This window comes from Papio anubis, chromosome 14, assembly GCF_008728515.1.
Source record: "Papio anubis isolate 15944 chromosome 14, Panubis1.0, whole genome shotgun sequence".
NCBI classification, from domain to species: domain Eukaryota; kingdom Metazoa; phylum Chordata; class Mammalia; order Primates; family Cercopithecidae; genus Papio; species Papio anubis.
In genome coordinates, this window is record NC_044989.1 from 100,612,127 (window position 1) to 100,636,599 (window position 24,473).

A 24,473-nucleotide genomic window follows, 5' to 3' on the forward strand; every position below is an offset into this window, starting at 1 on the left:
CAGACTTCTTGGGTTCTTCTTTATAATGTATATCTCTGTTGAATTTCTTATTCAGAAATGTAAGAAAAATAAAGTCCCTTCCAGACAAGCAAAAACTAAGGGAATTCATTGCTACTAGACCAGCCTTACAAGAAATCCTTAAGGAATTTTTTTTCATAAATTGTTTTTCTGATTTCATTAAATTATTTGCTTGTATTCTCTTGTATCTAGCTGGGTTTCCTTAAAATCATTATTTTGGATTCCTTTTCAGGCATTTAGTAAATCTTATTTTCTTTTAAGGTTTGTTACTGGAGAATTATTGTGCTCCTTTGAGGTGTCATGTTTCCTATTTTTTAATGTTTCTTGTGTCCCTGTGTTGATAGCTGCACATCTGATGCAACAGTCACCTCTTCTAATTTTGTGAAGTAGCTTTCGTAGAGAAAGACTTTTTCTGTAGATGTATCCTAGCATGTCAGTTGGATAGGGTATGTTGGCTTTGGTTCTAGATAGAGACAGAAGTGTAGTCTTCATGCAGTGTCTTCAGCTACAATCCACATCTGCAATATCTTTGAGTGTTTCAGTGGCCTAGGCTGCAGGAGTTTGTACTGGCAGTGGCATGGCTTTGCAGGATGCTGGGCTACCAGGTTGGTTCTCAGGCCAAGGGTGTGTGTGCACACAGTAGGTCCAATCAAAAAGGGATGTGGTCTTGCCAGGGGCAGGGCTACTGAGCTGGTTCTCAGGCTGAGGGTGACTACATACACCCTCATGCGTACGAGGGTGAGCAGAGTAGATCTGCTGGCTAGGGGAAGCTTCCCCGGTTGTGCAGGACTGCCTGTCCATTCAGGAAGCAGGGCACCATGTGCCTTTGGGCACAGTAATTTCACAGGGCCCATACTCTAAGTAACCAGGATTGTGAAGTTGTAGCCACCTGTATGAACATGGTGGAATAATGGGAAAGCCTTGGGGATGGAGAGATGCAGGGGCTACTGGCCCCCAGAACAGGACTCACTCTAGCAGTAGCTATAATTCCAAGATAGTGCCATGACATAGCTCGTAGGTCATAGGGGATAAGGGTGTGCAATAGGTAGTTTCCTGCACTGGAGCAATGTAGCCATGAGAACCCCAGGCTGCTCCCCAAACTGGGCTCAGGGCCTGTGAGGACTGCAGGTTTCTTCTGTAGCAAGAACTGCAGGTGTCTGTGGTAATAATGAAGGTTGCAGGGGCCTTCTGCTTACCTTTTCCCTGCAAGGAGAAGTTTCTCTTGGCGCCAAGTCAACCTTGGTGGGGAAAACAGAGTGACAGAGAAAGGGTGATTTCCTCCCCTCTCTATGCTGCCATCCTGGGTTTCCGTGCTCCGCAGAGATTCCATCATTTCTATGCTGTACTCTAGCGCCTTCCTTCAGACACACTAGTCAAAATGTAGCTATTAATTTTATATTTTGGCCCTTTTGTAGGGGAATTAGTGCTAGGAACCCCTAGTCAGCAATTTTGTTGACATACTAATAATCTCTATCTTTATAATATATTTTAATACTTACAAGGAAATGACTCTCTCTTTTTTCTTCTATTCAATTTTTTTCTTGGCTCTTTCCAGCATTTTTGACAGAAATTTTAGAAATGTTTTGACAAGTTTTAGGATATTCAGTAATTTAATTGGTGTTATATTAAACTTGTATATTAATCTAGGAGAAATAACATTTTTAATACTGAGTGTTTCTATTTAGGAACATCTTTTGAAATTTCACTAAAACACATATTATTTTATGTTCCACCTATAAAATGATAAAATGTTGCATTTCTAATCATGTAGGCAACTCTTTCTAATTTCTTATTCAGTTGTTTCTTACTATTTTGTTTCTTGTATTGCAATTGTGAATGCTGTCTTCCCTGGTTACATAATATGTGCTATTTCAGGCATGTAAAAATGCTATTAGCTTTGAATGTTTATCTTGTATTAAAATAACATTAATAAGCAAATGCTAGTCATTTTTTTACTTAATTTTCTTAAAATTTCTAAGTAGAAACCAATAGATCATGTTTTAAAAATTATGTTTGTCTTCCTCCCTCCAAGACTTCCAAAACTCCTTCTCTTGCCTTTTAATTGTCTCAATACATTGGCTAGAATTTCCAAAGACAGGAGTAGGGGAAGAAAGTCAACTAAGAGAGATAAAACAGCCAAATGTGTCTTTTAAGACTAGTCACATAATGAATAATGTGTAGACAATTATCCTTTTTATGGGTATTATTATTTCCTTGAAAGTTTAAAAGAATTCTCCTAAAAACATATGGGACTAGAGGCATTTAAACAGATTTTATCTTTTACCATTTGTTGTTTTATATAAACTTTCCCACGTTTCTAATTATTTTATATTTGGGTGTCTCTGCATTTAGGGGATTAGATTTGCTGGAAGTTTATCTTTCTCCCCAACTCCCACCTCAACTCTTCTGCCCTTAACCAACTTTGGGACAGATTCAGTTAGTTTATTTTCCTTTAATAAATTCATTATTTTCTACTTTTATTCTAGTTGTTCAATTGGTCTTCTTATAGAGTCAAATGGTTAGTTGCATATTTTAATTATTTCCACACTTACTAATAATAACGTTATTTAAAGATATAAACTCGTTTAGAGTACAGCATTGGTCATATGCCATGAAATTTGATATGAAGTATTCTCACTATCATTATTTTCTAAATATTCTTTAACTATGGCTTTGGTTCTCTAAAAAAAAACGCAAATAATTGAGATGGATTTTTTGTTTACATTTAAAAATTTTTTTTTTTAGTTTTAATTGACAAATAATAATTACATATATTTATGGGTACAATGTGATGTTCTGATACATGTTTATATTGTAGAATAATTAAATCAAGCTAATTAACAAATTCATCACTTCACATACTTAATGAATGTGATTATTTTATTGTTTTGGTTTACATACAAATTTTTACACTTACTGCATCATGATTATACCCCATGATCTGTACAATTTCCTCTTTTGGACTCTGGGTTTTTCATAGATGTTTCTGAGAGTGATCTATGTATTAGACACATTACTTTTGCTAGATTACTCGAACCATGTAGACTCTTACTTTTCTAGCAAATTTCTCAAAGCAAGAGTATGTTAAAACCTCCCCCTACAACTGAAACAATTGTGTTGTTTTATTGTATTGTATTTCTGAGACTTTTAGCATTATATATTTTGATACACTACTATTTGACACTTAAAAGTTTCTATTTTGGGAGGTGTTGAGATTTTTGTCTAATTTGCTTTTTCTTCAGATGTAATACAGCGTATTTATTTTACTAGTGATTTTTTTTTTTTTTTTTTTTTTGGAGTCAGAGTCTCGCGCTCTCGCCCAGCCTGGAGTGCAGTGGCACAATCTCGGCTCCCTGCAAGCTCCGCCTCCCGGGTTCACGCCATTCTCCTGGCTTAGCCTCCCGAGTAGCTGGGACTACAGGTGCCCGCCACCACGCCTGGCCAATTTTTTGTATTTTTTAGTAGAGACGGGGTTTCACCGTGTTAGGCAGGATGATCTCGATCTCCTGACCTCATGATCTGCCCGCTTCGGCTTCCCAAAGTGTTGGGATTACAGGCTTGAGCCACCGCACCCGGCCACTAGTGATTATTTTTTAATTTAAAAAAATAATTTGACCCCTTTTTATCTACTTAGATCACAAACTGAGGCAATGCTTATTGATGCTTTTCCATGCAGATTAAGGAATGTAACATAATATTTTTTTCACTCCTTTCATATACCTTGCATTGTGAGGTAATACAATCCAGAACTCCTGGTCAACATTACTTAATAGTAGTTTTATATTATACTACATATTGTCTGAAGAATTATTTGCATCTTCATTGCCTTTGCATAAACAGATTTATAATAATCATTTTGGGCCCAGAGTTCTCACTGACAGACTTCTCTGCCACCACAACTTTTCCAAGCTTCAGCTCTCCGGTGTTTTATTTTGATTCCTCTCCCCATGAGCTCAGGTATATCAAAAGTTGGAAACTGGGTGTGTATGGGATTTATCTTCATCCTTAACATTCAAATATTCACCAGAATATGCAAACATAATGAGCTCTTCCCCTGGTGATTTCAATGGCTTCAACGATTTTACTCACCAAGCTGTACTTCAATTGAATTATTTTTTGGATAAATGATTTTAGGGACACTTCCTCCATATCCAGCTCTTTCTGCTAAGAAATCATACCCACAGGAAATTAATTAGAATCACATATGATACATTCCCAAGTACTTTGATGCAATAGCATGAAGCCCAACACAGCAGACCATCAATAAGCTCTGGTCAAAATCTCACTCCATAAATACACATTTTTAACCAGAAGTAACTGAATTGCCAAAAAAGAAAAAACAATAAGCTAGAAGCTGAGCTATAAAAAGAGTCCACTTTGGTCATTATATTTTGATATAAACCATAAACTATATTGTTTGTAATGTAAACTAATAAGCTTGTATAATAAAATCTCATTACTTAGTGATCCAAAGACACTTTTCAGGCAGTGGCTATAATAAGCAAAGGCCTGGCTTAGGTGCTAGCTTGAGAGAAATAGTAACCCTCTTATTTCACCTTCAGAAAATTCCCTCATGCAATTCCTGTTCCATGGCAACCATTACTGTTTTCTATTTCTATAGTTTTGTCCTTTTAAGAATGTTATAGAGATGGAAAAACACATAATATCATGTTTTTGAATTACTTTAAAATAACCTTGGGAACTGGTGGGAGTGAGTAGAGGTAAAGATGAAAAAAATCTAACCAGAAGTTGATAATTGTCAAAGTTGGGTGAGGGATCTGTGAAGGTTCATCACATCTTCAGTTTTGCTCTTCCTCCTCCAACTCTGCATTTCCATATTCTTTTATATCCCATCCTCTTCTATTATTCTTCCAACTTTTCATCCTACCACTAAGCTTTAGCATTGTCTCCCTGTATTGACTCCCTGGACTCCCTGCCCCTGAGTCTTTCTGTACTTCTTCCCTCTCCCATTTGTCTACCAAAATTTAACGATCACCTACTTAGTTCCATTATTCCTCCTATATATTTGGAGTGGGATATGGAAAAGTTGCAAGAGAGAAGCTAAGAAAAACGCAAAAACACATATATTTTATGATGGCAACAATAACTGTGCATTCCACACACTGTTTAAATGCAGCATGTCCCAAACAAAAGTTATCCCCAGCTAGTTAATGTACCATCACCCACTAGATCGCACACATGTAAAATCCAGAAGCCATTCTGGGCAACAGCTTTTCTTTCACCTTCTTCAATCTATCAATCACCAAATTCAACTACTTTTACCTCCTCATTTCTCAGTCTGGCTTTTTCTTTACTCCTAAGCCTTCTATTTTCCATTCTTTTCCTAAGCAATCTCATTCACACCCACTTCTTCAAATATCATTTCAAGGCCAATGACTTTGAAAGTCATGTCTCCAGTCCTTCCTCTATGCTCCACACCCATACAGGCCATGACCTACTCTGCACCTCCACAATCCAAAGGCACCTCATCCTCAACGTAGCAATGACCAAACTCATGGTCTCACTCCTAAATCTGGTTTTCCTCCAGAGCCATTTTATTTCACTGAATAGCATCACCATCCAGTCAACAGTGCATGTCAAAAAGCCTGGTTAACTTTTTTGACCTTGCCATATTTCTCCCCATATTCAGTCCAACACTAAACCCTGTAGGTTTTACCTCTTAACATGCCTTGAACCCATCCACATCTCTCCATCTTCAATGACACCATGTTACCTGTGCCTTCATGCCTTACCTGAACTTCTACACCTGCGCTTCGGATCCACCCTAGAATAGATCATTCTGTGCACGGCAGCCAGTCTGCTGTTTCAGAAGTGAAAATCAACCCACGCTACTCTCCTGCTTTCAATCTGTCTGGCTGCTTGTCATTGTTCTTAGAATAAAATTCATGCTACTTACTCTGAATTGCTGGTTCCTACATGATCTTGGCTCCTGACTACTTACCCAGCCTCATCACCTACCATAATTTCTCTCATTCAGGATCACTCTAGCCCTGCCTTCCACTCCTCAGACATTCCGAGTTCCCTGTTGTGCTAGGGTCTTCACATTTGCTACTTCCTCAGTCTAGAAAAAATCTCCCCAACTCCGTCATCCACATAATGCTTCCTGACCATCAGCATCACTATTATCAGAAAGCTCTCCCTGAGCCACTGCCTTCTCACCAGGCCCTGGTCTGTTTGATCTCAGGTTTTTCCTTTCCTTCATTGCTTTCATCTTCCCTATAATTACACATCTTATTAGTGAATTCTCTGATTAATCTCTGCCTTCCTTCCTCTCAGCCTTCAAGCTTCATCAGAGCAGTGGTGGTGGCTGTTTTCTTCACCACAATGTTCTCTCTGCCTGGCACAGAACATAGCTTTGTTCAGTACTCAGCAAAGAGTCCTTAAATGATTGCTTGAAGAGGAGCTCTCCCATGGCCTCTTCCCAAGTTGAGACTATCAGCGCTTTTTTGGATATTTTATCAGCCTCCTAAGTGGTCTCCAAGCTGCAAGGCCCTCGCCAACTCTGGCTTCAAACCATCTCAAAACTGACATCTCCCATCACAAATGCAGCCCAATGACTCTGCATTTGCACTGTCCCAGGGCCCTTCAATGGCTGCATGGTAAAGCCTATGCATATGCAGCCACCTGGACCTTGCCCCTGTTTAACTCCATGGCCTCAGCTCCCACCTTCCCCACCCCATATTCACAAAGGCTCTAATGAAAGTCATTTTAGATCCAACATAAACATAATGCTTAATACTCCCATGCTTTGTCCTATACTGTTCCCTCTGTTCTCTCTGCCTAGAGACCCCTTCTCGCCCTCCTTTACTTTTGTGAATCCTACTCATTCTTCGAAATTCAGCTGAGAACTTCTTTCCTCTTGGAAGCCTTCCCAGACCATTTGCTTGCCACCCATGGACCCTTCTTATCCTTTTCCTGCTCCGCAAACACTGTCTGTGACTCTACCTTGAGCACATGATGTTAAAATGATCCATTTAACCCCTAGATTCACCACCACCAGGCTGATAGTTTCATAGTAGAAGAAACAACGCTTTTCATTTTTGAATTATCAGGACCTACCATAATACTGGCATATAACAGATCATAAATAAATGTTTATTGAACATGAAGTAGTGACTACTGAACCCAGTTACTTCTTAAGGGATTCTTCATTTTACCTGAGCAATTTCACCTTTCGAAATTTCCCCTCAGTTACCAATGTAAAGTTAATGCGTTATAGAAGTCAGTCATTCGCTTAATAAATAGATCTGTGCTTAATCTAGGCCAGGCACTGGGCTCAGTGCCAGGGATTCCACTGTGAACAAGGTGAGGAAGGTGCTTTCTTTCAGAGAGATAATGGTCAGCAGAAAACCCAAGAGCATTAAAATAAAAATAAAAATAAACCTTGTACAATTAATTTTCTTAATTACTGCGCTTTTAGCAAGAACAGTTAAAATTGAAAACCACCCAAAAATATTTAAATCAAAGGAGCAGTTGCAGCAAAGAACATGGAAGGACTAGAATGGACTCTCTACAAGAACAGCTGGAATGCAGGGAGTCACTGGACTGTACAGAATAAAGAGCCCTGTCCTGCAAAGGCAGCACCCAACCATGCTGGCTCCCATCCATGCTGAACAGACCCCCTAGGGATCCACAGCATCCGGAAATAGCTCCGTCTCCCCCAGTACTCTGAAGTGTGTTGGAAACTAGTGACAAATAGGAAGCTCTACATCAAAGAAGTATCCAGCCTTTGGTTCTTCTCATCTAGATGAGTAAATATAGAAAACAACTTTCTACTAAAGAAAGAGCAAAAGCCGCTACAGCAAGAACTCCTTGTCCAATGTGTTTGGAAAAACCAGTGCTGGCCTGGGCACTGAATGCCAGAGCTCTGGCTCTGTTTCTGACAATAACCAGCTTTGTGACCTTCGGTAAGTTGCTTCTCTCCTGCAACTCTGTAAAATGTACAGTTTGGGGAGAGAATGTGGAGCAAGATAGCAGAATAGAAGAATCCGCCAATTGTCTCCCCACAAGGACACCAACTTAACAACTATCTACGCAGAAGAAACACCTTCATAAGAACCAAAAATCACTCATAGTATCTGGTTTTAACTCGGTATCACAGAAAAGGACACTAATGAGATAGAAAAAACAGTCCTCAATTGCCAATGCCACCCTCGCCAACCCCCCACAGTGGCGGCATGGTACTGAGAGTGTCTCTGTTTGCTGGGGAAGAAAGAACACAGCAATTGTGAGGCACTGAACGCGGTGCCGTCTTGTTAGAACAGAACAGAAAACCGGACCAAACTCAGCTGCCACCGGCCCATGGAGGGAGCATTTAAACTAGCGCGAGACAGAAGGGAACTGCCGATCCCAGTGATCAGAACTTGACCTTCCATAAATCTTACCACCAAAGGCTAAAGTGCTCTGGGTCCCTAACTAAACTTGAGAGGCAGTCTGGACTGCAACTCTTAGGTGAAATCCTAGTGCTGCCCAGAGACCGTGTACTGGAGTGGGGCATGCAATATACCTCAGTAATCCCATCTAGGACAGCCAAGGGAATGTGGGCATCACCCCTCTTTATCATCCCAGACTGCACAGCTTATAGCTCTAAAAGAGATGCTTTCCTTCTGCTTAAGGACAGGAGAGGGAAGAGTAGAGAGGACTTCATCTTGCATCTTGGATACCAGCTCAGCCACAGCAAGAGAGGACAATGATCAGAGTCATGAGGCCCCTGTTCCAGGCCTCCCAGACAACATTTACAGACATACCATGGGCCAGAAGGGGACCCGCTGCCTTGAAGGAAAGGATTCAGTCCTTGCAGCACTCATCACCTGCTCACTGAAGAGCCCTTGTGCCATGAGTAATCAGTAGCAATTATCCAGGTACTACGGTGAATGCCTTGGGTGAGCGTCTGAAACTTGCTGGCTTCAGGTGAGACTCAGCACATGACCAGCTGCAGTGATTATAGAGCAAAATTCCTTTTGCTTGAGAAAAGCAGAGGGAAAAGTTTGTCCTGCACTTTAGGTACTAGCATAGCCACAGGGGAGGGTAGATCATGAAACAGGCTCTTGAGGTCCCCGATTCTAGGACTTGAATCTTGGCTGGCACTTCTGCACATGCTCTGGGCCAAAAGGGAGCCCAATGCCCTGAAGAGTGAGTCCCAGGAAGGCAGCATTGGCCACAAGCTGACTTAAGAGCTCTTGGACCTTAAGAGAACATCTGCGGTAGTCTGGCAGGACTCCTTGTGGCCGGTTGTGGCGGTGGCTATGGATGGTGAGGCTCCTCTGCCTTTGGAAAGGGGAGGGAAGAGTGGGAAGAGCTACGTCTTGTGGTTTGACTGCCAGCTCAGCTGCAGCACAAAAAAAAACACTTGGTAGACTTCTAAGGTTTACTCTAATCCCTGACTCCTAGACGGCACCTCTGGATCCTCCCAGGGCCTGAGATCACCAATGGCAATCAGCCCTGATGGAAGGGACACAGGCCCGGCTGCCTTTGCCACCAGCTGATTGTAGAGCACCAGGGCCTAAAGCAAACATAAGCAGTAGCCAGGGAGTGGGTAAAGCAGGCCTTGGGCAAGACCCAGTGCTGTGCTGGCTTCAGGTCTGACCCAGCAGTCATAGTGGTCATGGCCACAGGGGTGCTTATGTCACTCCACCCTCAGCTTTAGGTGGCTCAGAACAGACAGACAGACTCTGTTTGGGAGAAAGTAAGGGAAGAGAACAAGTCTCTGCCTGATATCCAGAGAATTATCCCAGATATTGTCCAAGATCATCAAGGTGGTACCTCTACAAGTCTGCAAGAACCACAACATTACTGGGCTTAGGGTGCCCCCTAAAGCAGATACAGCTTAGATCAAAACACTCAAATCCTTTTGAAGGCCTTCCCAAGAAGGACAAGTACAAATAAGCCCAGACAGTGAAGACTATAGTAAATACCTAACTTTTCAATGCCCAGACACTGAAGAACATCTACCAGCATCAACACCATCCAGGAAAACATGACCTCCTCAAATGAATTAAATAAGGCACCAGGGGCCAATCCTGGAGAAACAGAGACATGTGATCTTTTAGTCAGAGAATTCAAAATAGCTGTGTTGAGGAAATGCAAAGAAATTCAAGATAACACAGAAAAGGAATTCAGAATTCTATCAGATAAATTTAACAAGGAGACTGAAATAATGTTTTTTTAATCAAGCAAAAATTCTGGAAATGAAAAAAACGCAATTGCCATATTGAAGAATGCATCAGAGTCCTTTAATAGCAGAATGTATCAGGCAGAAGAAAGAATTAGCAGGCTGGAAGACAGGCTATCTGAAAATAAACAATCAAAGGAGACAAAAGAAAACAGAATAAAAAACAATGAAGCATGCATACAGAATCTAGAAAATAGCCTCAAAAGGGCAAATCTAAGAGTTATTGGCCTTAAAGAGGAGGTAGAGAAACAGAAAAGAGCAGAAAGTTTATTCTAAGGGATAACAGAGAACTTCCCAAACCTAGAGAAATATATCAGTCCCCAAATACAAGAAGGTTATAGAACACCCAGCAGATTTAATCCAAAGGAGACTACCTAAAGGCATTTAATAATCATACCCCCAAAGGTCAAGGACAAAGAAAGGGTTCTAAAAGCAGCAAGAGAAGAGGAACAAATAATATACAATAGAGCTCTAACACATCTAGCAGCAGACTTTTCAGTGGAAACCTTATACGCCAGGAGGGAGTGGCATGACACATTATAAAAACGTTTACCCTAGAATAATATATCCACAAAAATAACCTTCAAACATGAAGAAGAAATAGACTTTCCCAGACAAACAAAAGCTGAAGGATTTCATTCGCTGACCTGTCCTACAAGAAATGTTAAAGGGACTACTCCAATCAGAAAGAAAAGGACATTAATGAGCAATAACTAATCACCAGAAGGTACAAAACTCACTGGTTATAATAAGTACACAGAAAAACACAGAATATTTTAACACTGTAACTGTGGTGTGAAACTGTTCTTATCCTTGAAAGACTGAATAATGAACCAATCAAAAATAATAACTACAACAACTTTTCAAGGTGTAGTCAGTACAATAAGATATAAATAGAAGCAACAAGAAGTTAAAAAGCAGGGGAATAAAGTTCAGGTGTAGAATTTTTATTAGTTTTCTTTTTGCTTTTTTGTTTATGCAAACAATATTAAGTTGTTATCAGGTTAAAATAATGGGTTATAAAATAGTATTTTCAAGCCTCGTGGAAACCTCAAACCAGAAAACATACAATAGAGACATAAAAAAATAAAAAGCAAGAAACCAAATCATATCATCAGACAAAATCACCTTCACTAAAAGAAGACAGGAAGGAAAGAAAGGAGGAAGAGAAGATTACAAAACAAGCAGAAAACAAATAGCAAAATGACAGGAGTAAGTTCTTACCTATTAATAATAACATTAAGTGTAAATGGACTAAACTCTCCAATAAAGAGGCATAGAATGGCTGAATGAATGAAAAAACAAGACCCATTGATTGTTTCCACACTTCACCAATAAAGACACACATAGACCGAAAACAAAGGGATGGAAAAAGATATTCCATGCCAATCGAAAACAAAAAAAAGAGCAGTAGTAGTTATACTTAGGGAAAACAGATTTCAAGACAACAACTATAAAAAAAGACAAAGAAGGTCACTATGTAATGATAAAAAGGTCAACACCCAACACTGAATCACCCAGATATAAAAACAAATATTATTGGAGCTAAAGAAAGAGATAGACTCCAATACAGTAACAGCTAGAGACTTCAATATCCCACTTTCCGCATTGGACAGATCTTCTAGACAGAAAATCAACAAAGAAACATTGGACTTAATCTGCACTATAGACCAAATGGATCTAATAGATCCATTTACGGAACATTTCACCCAATGGCTATAGAATACATATTCTTTTCCTTAGCACATGGATCATTTTCAAGGACAGACTATATGTTAGGTCATAAAACAAGTCTTAAGACACTGAAAAAATTGGAAAAATATCAAGCATCTTCTCTGATCACAGTGGAATAAAACTAGAAATTAATAACAAGAAGAATTTTGGAAACTATACAAACATATGGAATTTAACAGTATGCTTCTGAATGACCAGTGGGTCAATGAAGAAATTAAGAAGGAAATTGAAAAATTTCTTGAAACAAATAATGGAAACACAACATACTAAAACATATGGGATACAGCAAAAGCAGTACTCTGAGAAAAGTTTATAGCTATAAGTGCCTACATCAAAAAAAGAATGTGCCTACATTCAAATAAACAGTCTAATGGTGTATCTTAAAGAACTAGAAAAGCAAGAGCAAACCAGGCCCAAAATCAGTAGAAGAAATAAATTAAATCAAAATGAAAAAAACACAGATCAATGAAACAAAAAGTTGGTTCTCTGAAAAGGGAAACAAAATTGACAAACCTTTAGCCAGACTAAGAAAAAAAGAGAAGAGATACAAATAAATAAAATCAGGAATGAATAAGGAGACACGACAACTGTTATTGCAGAAATCCAAAAGATTATTAATGGCTACTATGAGCAACTACATGCCAATGAATTGGAAAATCTAGAAGAAATGGACAAATCTCTAGACAAATATAATCTATCAAGATTGAACCGGGAAGAAATCCAAAACCTAAACAGATCAATAACAAGTAACAATATAAAAATTTTAATAAAGTCTCTTTATTAAAGAGAAAGAAGTCTCTTTATTAAAGAAAAGCCTGGGACTCAATGGCTTCACCACCAAATTCTACCAAACATTTAAAGAAGAACTAATACCAATCCTACTCAAACTGTTCAAAACAATAGAGGAGGAGAAGATACTTCCAAATTCATTCTATGAGGCCAGTTATTACCCTGATACCAAAACCAGACAAAGACACATCCAAAAAAAAAAAGAGAGAGAGAGAAAACTATAGGCAAGTATCTCTGATGAATATTGATGCAAAAATCCTCAACAAAGTACTAGCAAACAGAATTCAACAATACATTGGAAAGATCATTCATCATGAGCTAATGGGATTTATCCCTGGGATGCAAGGATGGTTTGACATTTGCAAATCAATCAATGTAATACATCACATCAACAAAATAAAGGATAAAAACCATATGATCATTGCAATTGATGCTGAAAAAGCATTTGATAAAATTCAACAGGCCTTCATGATAAAAACCCTCAAAAAACTGGAAGTAGAAAGAACATGCCTTAACATAATAAAAGCCATATGTGACAGACTCACAACTAGAATCATACTGAATGGGGAGAAACTGAAAGCCTTTCCTCTAAGTTCTGGAACACAACGAGGATGCCCACTGTCACCACTGTTATTCAACATAGTACTGGAAGTCCTAGCTAGAGAAATCAGACAAGAGAAAGATATAAACAGCATCCAAATTAGGAAAGAAGAATTCAAATTATCATTGTTGGCAAATGATATGATCTTATATTTGGGAAAACCTGAAGACTACACAAGAAAACTATTAGAACTAATAAATTCAGTGAAGTTGCTGGATATAAAATCAGCATACAAAAATCAGTAACATTTCTATATGCCAACAGTGAACAATGTGAAAAGAAATTTTACAAGTAATCCCATTTACAATAGCCACACATAAAACCATATGATCATTTCAAAAATATTAAAATGCATAGGAATTAACCAAAATTAAATACCTGGGAATTAGCCAAAGAAGTGAAAGATCTCTATAATGAAAACCATAAAACACTGAGGAAAGAAATTGAAGAGGACACCAAAAATCAACCAAGAGTTTTGAGTGTTCTGTTGTTCAGAAGAGGGAACTAAGCTGCTCATGCCCTTTTGCCTCACTCTTCCCACCTTCTGATTCTAAGAGTGGCACATCTGAGAGCCTACTAGCCTTCAGGGAAACCAAGACCTAGAATCACTCCTGCTCAAATCCCAAAGCCCAAAGCCAGAAGCCAGTTCCCACAAAGCCAAAAGAAGACAAGGCAACAGACATACATGAGCATACTTACTGATGCTCACAGTGATGCCATTTAAAACTTCGTACTGCTTTCCTGAGTGTGTCAGTATGACTTGACACGCGTAGTTCCCTCTGTCCTCTGCTGAGACATTGCTCACCAAAAGCCTGGTTTCCAAAACAGTGAACCGCTCCCCTGTAATCTCGTTACAGTCCTAATACAAATAAAAACAAAATTCAATCCAATGAATACTTAGAAACCTGTGTGATCCCTAGAATTTAGGTAATTTACAATCTAACTGAAAGACAACAGATAGCTAGCTAGCTAGGTAAATAGGAAAATAGGTAGATGACAGATTGGTGATAGACAGACAGACACAGCAGAATTCCTTGCCCAGTCTGTATATAATGTGTATATGTGTGTGTGTGTGTGTGTATAGATATACACAGATTTGACAAAGGATATTTTACAGGCTGAAGTGAATGATACAAACATTAAGTCTAGCAGGAGTTGAGAGGAGAGTGGCCTATGTGAGATGGAAGGAAGACTTCATTGAGGAAAACTGAGCCTGGGTCAGTTTTTCACAGGAGGACATGAACAGGCAGGAACGTCCTCCACCTTCAGGGGCCCACGTCTGCCAGTGGACTCCCACTTAATGGCCCAAGTCCCTCTGCCAAGACTGGAAACCCGAGTTCATAATGACTGCTCCCACTGCGGGCCCAATTTCTGCACTTATCAAGCATTGGACTTTATAGAAATCCAAAATAATTCTTCGCCAACATCCAATTTGAAGGTCTGAACAGTGAGCAAAGGAAGCTGGCCAGGTTTATGGAGGGCAGATGTCACATCACTTCTCCCGCTTTCCCCACCTCCTCCATGGACAAGGCAACAACCTCACACCCAACCAACCAGAAGACCAGTGAGTCTCAGGAATGCTTTCTCTCCCAGCAATCACCCAGAGGGCAAGCCTCACCATTCCTCTGTCCTGTCCTAGCTCACATTCTCATGCTAATCACCACTTCTTTTATACCTTGGGCCCACTTCTGAATTCTCCCAAACCTGTTCCCTGTCCTTCAAGAAGCTGCACTCCACAGAGTGACTGCTTAGCTAAGTGGTCCATTTGTTCATTCAAACATTTGAGTTCCTGCAGTTTGCTTGCACTGTGACAGGCCTGGCCATGCAGGACTAACATGCAATCCCTCTCTTCAGGAAGTACACAATCTAAAAGATAAAACCAACATGGAAACCCCTAATTAAATAAATATTCACCTGCCCAAGTGTTAAGCTCTCTCCTCACTTAGGCACGGTTCAGAGTTACACTTCACTCTCCACCCCGGAACAGCATGAATAGAGCCGCCCAGCAGGATGCAGTAAATAATTAATGCCAAACAAGCACTGGTTTATTTATAATGTGAAATGCTACTTCCTAGAAGGCTTACATTATTTCCCTGTAAATACCTGATATGGGAAACCAACTCATAATCTGACAACTGCTTATCAAACAAAATGGGAGTTACTAATCAGAGTTAGATGCATAAAGGCATCAGACTCTGATACTGTGGTGTCTCCTTCTTTAGGATACAGACAAGCCCTTTTGTTTGTTTTGTTTTGTTTTTGTGAGACAGAGTCTTAGCTCTGCCGCCCACTTCCTGAGCTCAGGGGATCCTCCCACTCCAGTCTCCTGAATAGCTGAGACTATAGGTATGCATCACCACACCCTAATTTTTTGTTATTTTAGTACAGACAAGGCTTCACCATGAAGCCTAGGCCGGTCTCAAACACCTGGGCTCAAGGAGTCTGCCCACCTCAGCCTTCCAAAGTGTAGGATGACAGGCGTAAACCGCTGCACTCAGCCCGAACAAAGCACAAAGTCTAGTCCTGGCACTTCATAAGCCTCTTCCCTGGACAGTCTTCCCTGGATAGTCTCTGGCTAGGTATAATCTCTGGGCCTCCCTTTCTGTGCTTTCACAGTTGAGCAGTCCTCTTTCTGAAGGATGCATTTTTTCTTTCAAGATATACATATTTTAATCATCTTAAAGTTCAGCCTTGCAACTGAAGGCCATTCTGTCGCTTTGCTGTAACTTGAACTGCCTCTATTCTGATCCACTGGAGCATTATTTCAAAGGTTAAACTCTCAACAAGCTTGGATTTAAATTTAAAATCTTTAGGGTAATGTCTCACTAACAAGATTTAAAATTAAAATATTAAGAACAATAGTGTCCACTTTTGAATACCTTATATATTCCAGGCATCGTGAAGAAAACTCCTGACCCGGGACGTACAATATTTCAGAAACACAAAATAACCTGAGAATTCTGACTAAGATGCAATGAGTATGAAGAGTGATGGAGATAAAACTGGTGAGGTAGTCAGGAGCCCTGTCACAGAAAACCATGAAAAGGAGACGAGCCTCAGAAGCCTTCAGAGCAAGAGAATAAGACAATCAGATTTTCTTTTGAGAAACATCCTTTAGTTGCTGTGTAGTTTAAAGGATTAAAATAATGCAATGCTAAAGACCATTTAGATTTTATTTCCATAAACTGAGGCCAAATGGAACCTAAACTAAAGCAGGGAAGTTAAGGAGAGCAAGTAAAAAACAAAAAACAATGATTTTAAGCAGTTCCAGTCCACTGAATGTAGTGACAGATGTGGGATACGCAGAGGGAGCGGGACTTCTACAGTCCTAGCTTGGGGTTGCAAAGGTGTTACTAGGAAGAAGAAAGAATGCAAAGAAATGGAGAAAATGGTTCTATCTGGGGTAAGATTAAAAAACCGCTCTAACCGTGGTGCATGAGGTGAGTGGTGGGGATGGGAGGGTCTAAGGAGAATGTATATTAGACGGTTGGACAAAGGAAACCAGAGGGTGGAAGAAAGGTCGAAGTGGAAGACAACTGGGAGCCATACGGAGAATATAGAGTGAAATGGATGGTTCTATAAATCATCCACTTGAATGTAAGCAAAAGTGAGCGCAGAAGATGACCACGGCTGAAACTATGGGGAACCTCAAATCCTAAGACCCAACTATAGAGGAAAAAAACTCAGTGATGATTACAAAGGAAGCGCCAGAAAAAATAAAAACAATAATAATAAAAAAAAAAAGATAAACAGAGACAAAGAATGAGTAAGTCTTGGAAGAAAATGAGAAAAGAGTTTCCAGCTGATGGGAGTGCCCAGCAATGTTGAATGCCACGATCAGGTTGAAAATGAATGTCGCTTTAGCAACTGGAGAGCCCGAAGTAACTTTAGCAAGTCCAGACTGAGCACAGTGATGGGGCCCCAAACCACTGTGCTGAGGAGTAATTTGGGATTGAAACGAAAACAAAACTGGAGACATTACCACTTTTCCAGGTGTAGACAGATGTCTTCATACCCTAACCTTGTCCTCTGTCAGCTCTTCAATTTCAAAGACTTCCTGGGGACTTCTCTCAGTTTTCAATTCTCCCAGACATAAGCCAGGATTATCATAGGGATTTGCCATTATCCAGAACCATTATCCATCACTTCAATCACTTCAATCATTTCCTTTCCAATACCTCAACTCTGTAGCCCTCCATCCTTCCAGCATCTTCACCTGCAAAGCCCCCATTCTGATGAATCCCTTCATCCCTCTCCTACACACCTCCAACCAGAGAGCAGAGCACTATAGGAGCTAATCACATATACAGGCGTCTTGGTACCACTACAAATTCATGGTCTTCACCTTAGCAACTCTTTGCATCTCCATCTATTTACCTACATTACTCTTTCAAATTTTCCCCATAACATATCCTTACAATTATAAAAATTAGGAGCCCTCAGACATGAGTTCCCCCACTTCCTCTCCTCCTCCTTTTCCCTCATTGTATCAGTTCTACTTTAGAACTTTCTGATATGAACCACACTTCTTAACTTGATTTCTAGGATAGTCCAAATGATCAGCATGCCACCATTCTCAAGGCCTTCCAGTGGATTCACTACAGCCCCTATGGAAGGACTTTTCTCAAATGCGAATTTGCTCATGCCATTCTCCAGATGGTAGGATTCACTGTGGAAATGCTTTAGGTTGGCATAAACAGTGTTTATTTTCTAGCACCATCTTTCTACATGTGCCCTAAACTCTAACCAGGGCCTCCAAACACCATTCTCTTTCTCACCCAACACCTTTGCACCTGCTGCTTCCCTCTAATTACTGACCTTCCTTGCCGTACCCACCAGGCTAACTGTGGTCACTCGTCAAGCACAGTTCAAAGTCACCTTTTCTGGGAAGCATAGCCACGGACATTCCCAGGGTCTGCTCTGATTTCGCTTTCTGTATGTTCACCTCATGCTGTAATAAAATTCGTAGTTTACTTGTCTGCTTCCTCTGATAAATTGTAACTTCTTTGAAGACATATGACATCCCTTGGCACAGCACCAAGAAGATCACAGATTCCAAATACTTGAAGAATTGATTCCAACCCTCTGGTTTTACAGATGACAACACTGAGGCCCAAAGAGTGAGTCCAGGTCTGAGCACCTGGTAGTGGCAAAAACAGCCACACCTGGGTCACCAAAACTGAGCAGGTGGTATAGTATCAGGTGGCCCCTCCCGCTTACACTGCTGGCCCCCAGCTTTTGCCTACTTTTGCAAGCCCAGGGGTTGTTTTTAAAATAAAGGCATCTAAGCCCCACCCATGGGTGACCTGCTTCAGTTAGTAGAGGGTGAGGCTGAATATCTGGATTTTTAAAAGGTCCAGAGGATCAACTCTGATATTTACTTAGGATTGCTAGTCACAGCTCTGAGGCCATCTCCAAGTGCTGCAGAAACAGAAGTTAGAATAACCAAGGCAACATTTCAGATAAAGGAAAAGCAGAGGACTTATACAAAACTTACAAGACTTATCTAATGCCATAATAACTAATAAGGATAAAGACTCGGTGTGGTGGCTCACACCTGTAATCCCAGTACTTTGGGAGGCTGAGACAAGTGGATCATCTGAGGTCAGGAGTTCGAGACCAGCCTGGCCAACATGGTGAAACCCCGTCTCTGGTAAAAATACCAAAAATTAGCCAGGCGTGGTGGCGTGTGCCTATAATCCCAACTACTCTGGAGGCTGAGGCAGGAGAATTGCTTGAACCCAGGAGGCAGAGGTTGCAGTGAGTCAAGACTACGCCACTGCCCTCTAGCCTAGGAGACATAGTGAGACTCTGTCAGAAAGAAAAGAAAAGAAAAGAAAAGAAAAGAAAAGAAAAGAAAAGAAAAGAAAGAAGGAAGGAAGGAAGGAAGGAAGGAAGGAAAGGAGGGAGGGAGGGAAAGAGAAAGAAATAGAATAAGGGAATGCTACAGAGGGCTCTGAAACAGATCTACACACAAAGACCAATATGATTTAAGTCAGAGGTGGCATGCAAAGCAACATGAAAAGAACAGGTAAACCATAACTCCACACAGAAAATAATTACATTTGACCCTACCAACACTACACACTTAAAAATCAGTGGAAAAAGAAAAACAATGAAACTTCAAGAAGAAAATATAGGAAAAGGTCCTTTTACCTTGGGGTGGGAAAAAGATTCTTAAGTCACAGAAAGTACTAATCACAAAGGGAAATCAGTACATTAGACTGCATTAACACTAGGAAGTCTGAGACCTCATTGCCAGAGTTGAAAAGCTAGCCATTGCTTAGAAGGGCACATTGTAACAATTACTCATATCCAGATCTATAAAGAGCTACTACAAATCAATGAGAAATAGACAAGAGGACTAGCAAACCACACACTGGCCAAATGTGGCTAACCACCTGTTTTTGTAAATAAAATGTTGTTGAAACGCAACCACACTCCTTCTTTTCTATATTGTCTACAACTGTTTTTGTGCTTCCAAAACAGAGTTGAGTGGTTGAAACAGAGATCATCTGGCCTACAATGCCTAAAATATTTATTATTTGGTTTTTTACAGAAAAAAAAAATAGAGATCCCTCCTGGACAAGGTAACCTGCAGCCACTCAGGAGGCTGAGGTGGAAGGGTCACTTGAGCTCAGGGGTTCAAGGTTACAGTGAGCTATGATTGCACTACTGCACTCCAGCCTGGGCAACAGAGCAAGAGCTTATCACAAAATAAAAATTTCACAAGCAAGCAATCAAAGAAAAAAAAATTACACACACACACACATCCAAGTGCCAAGAAGAAAATTTAAAGAAGATCAACATTATCAGTTATAATCAGGGAAGTGTTAATTAAGGCTGAAATGAGACACAATTACTCACTTATCCAAACAGCAAATTAAAAAGGCTAACAGTACCATGTGTTGTCAGATATAGGGGCATAAATAACTCTTATACACTGCTGCTGGAACTGTAAATTGGCACCAATTTGGAAAATGGTTTGGCATTTTCTACATACCCTTATGACCCAACTATTTCACTCTCGTGTAATATGTCCCACAAAATTGCATTCATAAGTGAGAAATGTGTTCATACCAGCTTTGTTTCTAAGACCCAGAAATTGGAAATGACTCAAGAGTCTAACAATAATAACAGTGAAATAGTATAAGCAATGAAAATGGATGAAATATAGCCACATGCAATAGCATGGATGATTCTCACTGGTTCGCTATTGAGCCAAGGAAGCTAGACATAAATACTACATACGATTTTATTCAAATTAATAAAATTCAAAAATTGGTAAATCTAATCTATGATAGTATAAATCAGGGAAGTGGTTATTTGGGGACTAGGGAGGCATAGTTTTTGCAAGATGGAAGAGGTGGGCCTTCAGAGGTGCTAGTAATGTTTTCTTAACCTTCGTGGGAAAGGGTAATTAAAAGGTATGTTCACTTTCTGATAATCCAACAAGCTTGTTCACTTATGATTTCTGCATTTTATATGTATATGTCAAACTTCAATGGAAAGGTTTTTTTTAATGCATTGCAAACAAACATACCCAGGATATATAAATATATAAAATCTCCTATAAGTCACAAGAAAATGGCATGAAAAGTAAAATAAGAAATATACCAAAAGATATGAGTGGGCAGTTCAGAAGAGGATCCAGAAATGGCTAATAAACTTATGAAAAAAAGTGGTTAATCTCACTAATAATTAAGGAAAAGCAAAATAAAATAGCAAAAAGGTACATTTTATACTCACCAGATTGATTTTAAAAATCAGTCTTATAACACAAAGTTCAACACAAGGTTGTAGGAAATCTAGAATACTCCTGGTGAGCCAGGCATGGTGGTTCATGCCTATGATCTCACCACTTTGGGAGGCCAAGGCAGGAGGATCACTTGAGGCCCGGAGTTTGAGACCAGTCTGGGCATCACAGTAAGATTCTGTCACCACAAAAAAATTTTAAAAATTACCTGGGCTTCCACATGAGCCCAGGAGTTAGGCTGCAGTGAGCCATGATCACACCACTGCGCTCCAGCCTGGGCAACAGAGTGAGACTCTGTCATAAAATAAAATAAAATACTCCTGGCAAAAGTATAAACGGATACAAAATTCTGTAAAGCAATTTTTGCAACATCAACAAAGTTGAATACTTTGTTCAACTGCATGCCCTACAAATGAGCAATACTAGGGCTAGCAATCATGTATCTTAAAGAACTGCACGCACTAGCAAATATGCTTAAAAGACAGGTATAAGGACATTCACTTCCACATTTCTTGTGAAAGAGGGCAACTAAACAAACTAAATGAACATGAAATATGTAACAGAAAGGATCGACAAAACCAAAAGTTAGTTTTTGCAAAGAGTACTAGAACTGACAAGTCTCTGATGAAACTAATCAAGTAAGCGTGTGTGTGTGTGCGCATGTGTGTGTAAGAAAGAGAGAATGAATAATGACTAAAGGTGAACCTTACTTTGAAGGTTTTAATGTCTGCAGACATTAAAAGAGAAGAGCTGATAAACAATTTTCCAGAATATACGAGACCTTTAATGAAACGAGAAACTTCCTAAGACACAAAATCTTACCAAACTCACACAAGAGAAAGTAAGAAATTTGTGTAATCCTTTCACCATTAAAGAAATGGAATCAATAGATGAAAACCTTCCCATAAAGAAAACTCATGACCCGGAGGGGTGTGCTGGCAAGAGTTAACAAGCAGGAAAAACTAATTCCAATCTCAAATAACTATAGCCTGTGCTCCTCCACGCTAAGGGTTACTTTCTATGTCAACATATGCCAGGATCATCAAGAAAAGAGAAATTTCGAAGATGAAAACATAAAGTGCAGAAAGATGAGCTTGAAAAAGAAGGGCTAGGAAGAGTTAGACTATATATTTTTATTTGCTAGTATAGCATTATACAAGAATAATCACAGGGCACTAATCATGGTAGCCACATGTCGAGGAAGGTGTGATGAGCCCAGAGCAAATACGGAACGGTAACAGGAAAGAGGTTTTCCAGGGAGTGACCTCTTACGATTTGTGATTATTGAACCATGCGCACGTAGTATGTATTTAAACAAACATAATTAATGTTAGAAAATAAAGAACAGCCTGAAAAACAAGAACGACTAGAGGAAGGTGATGGATCCAAATAATAAAATATTACAAAGATACAATAACCAAAATATTTTTTAAAACAGTAATTAGGAACACAAATTTCTTTACCAATTCTGCCTTTAAAAATACAACTTAACCTATAAAAAACAGTGGGTTTTAAAGAAAAGGAGGAACAATATCAATAAGAAAATTTTTTTTTTTTACCTTATACCACTTTATTGGACCCAAAATACAACTCTTCGGGAAGTGCAGATGACATGTGAGACTATCATCTTTTCCAAGATGTAATATTTGCTTGTACTCATCTGATAAATTCGGTAAACCTTTTACGGAAGTGTCACACCATTGTTTTTCAAAAACAGTTAGGTTTACATGTATTCTATGACAGCTGTCTCCACCCCTGTAAGACAGATTGAGACCTCATAAACTCTTCTAAAAAATCACAAAATCAAATAATTCAGCTCATTTTCAAATGTTTTCAAATCATTTTCGCAGCACCACGCAAACCCTCTGCCTCTAACAAAGCAGTAAGCACCCCCCAAATCATTCATCACGAAAGGACAAATGGTATTCATACAGTGGAGAAACTGGACAACACCTTAACTGAGTGATCAAAATGGACATCACCAACTGGGGGCAAGTGGACGCCATGTGCCTCTGAGTAATTTTCTGAAGAGGACACAAAGCACTCACCTAGCATTCCAGCCAAAACGGCTGAACCTAATCATGAAGAAATACCTGACAAACACCAATGAAGGAGATAATACAAAATAATTGCCTATACTCCTTAAAAATAACGGTATCATGAAAAACAAAGACTGAGGAACCGTTCCAGATTAAAATAAGTTACATATTCATGGCAACCAAATGTGATGCATGATCCTAGATTGGTAACTGTACTGGAAAAGAAAGAAAAAAATTATAAAAGGTCTTCAATGAGACCACTGATAAGATTAGAATATAGATTATAGATTAAGGTATTATATGATGGTTAGGTTTCCTGAATTTGATAACTATACTGTCATTATGTAAGAAATAAACAGATACACATTGAAAGGAAATAGGAAATATACACTGTTGATAGGAAATATACATGGAAATATTAAGAGCTAAGAGGATATGATGCATACAACTGAAATGGTTTAAAAATGGCTTAGGAGAAAAATACTGTTTATAATTTATATCATATATATGGTGAAAGAGAAAATTATAAGATAAATGTAAAAATATATTCTTAAAAATGAGGAATCTAGATAATCTAGATAAAGGGTAGAAGGAAGTTCTTGATACTATTCCTGCAAAATTTATTTAAATTTAAAATTACTTCAAAGCAAAAAGTAAAAATATACAGTTTCCTAAATACGTATCCTATCTGGATGTTAGTAGTAAAAGTCTTGGAGAATTCACGTTCATTTTCTTTCATGGCAGATATCCTTGTCTAATTTCTATTAAAGATTATTTTTCCTCATTTCACAGCTCCCAGATTTAAATAATTTAAATCTAGCTTCGACATCCAGATTCATTTATGTGATGTATGATCTTCAAGTCTAGTTAATAATTCACAGCCTAGGCTAAAATAAGAAAGCAGACCTCCACATGCTCTGAGTGGTTTATTAGCGACTAAATCTGTGGAAAGGAGCCAGGCAGAGCTAACGACCACTTCCACTTGTGAACCACTCGATTTTGTGCATTTTGTCTGTCTGGTGGATAGAAATGAGGAATCTGGCAGAAATCAGAGTGGGACATGGGCCATGCTGGGACACAGAAAGGGGCCGGCAAATATCACGGAATCAAAACGAGAGAGAGAATGGAGTACCTACTTCACACCTGGTCTCAGTTAATTTGCACCTGAACCCTATCGGGCCAGCATTAATTCCATTTTACAGAAAAAAACCAAGGCTCAGAGAGATCAAGTAATTTGTTAAGGTCATGCAAGCCAGTGTGGGAGAGTCACAAAATTGTGACCCTCAAACTAAATTTGGTCTACAGATGTGTTTTATTCAGGCCCAACAAAGCTTTACAAATTAT

General features: G+C 39.3%; 1 protein-coding gene across 5 annotated transcripts in view; it reads right to left on the reverse strand.

Moving 5' to 3' along the window:
* Positions 1-24,473, reverse strand: part of IL1RL2 (interleukin 1 receptor like 2) — a 52,189-nt gene that overhangs the window by 23,801 nt on the left and 3,915 nt on the right. For 2 of the 5 annotated variants that reach the window (XM_031655416.1, XM_009184845.4), the window contains exons 4-6: positions 22,650-22,845; positions 14,034-14,193; positions 4,108-4,182 (exon numbers count right to left, since the gene is read on the reverse strand). In XM_031655416.1, the coding sequence (XP_031511276.1) occupies positions 4,108-4,182; positions 14,034-14,193; positions 22,650-22,845 (431 nt within the window). The remainder of the gene's footprint in view (positions 1-4,107; positions 4,183-14,033; positions 14,194-22,649; positions 22,846-24,473) is intronic. The other 3 variants (XM_031655417.1, XM_021925132.2, XM_021925133.2) reach the window with 3 other exon arrangements.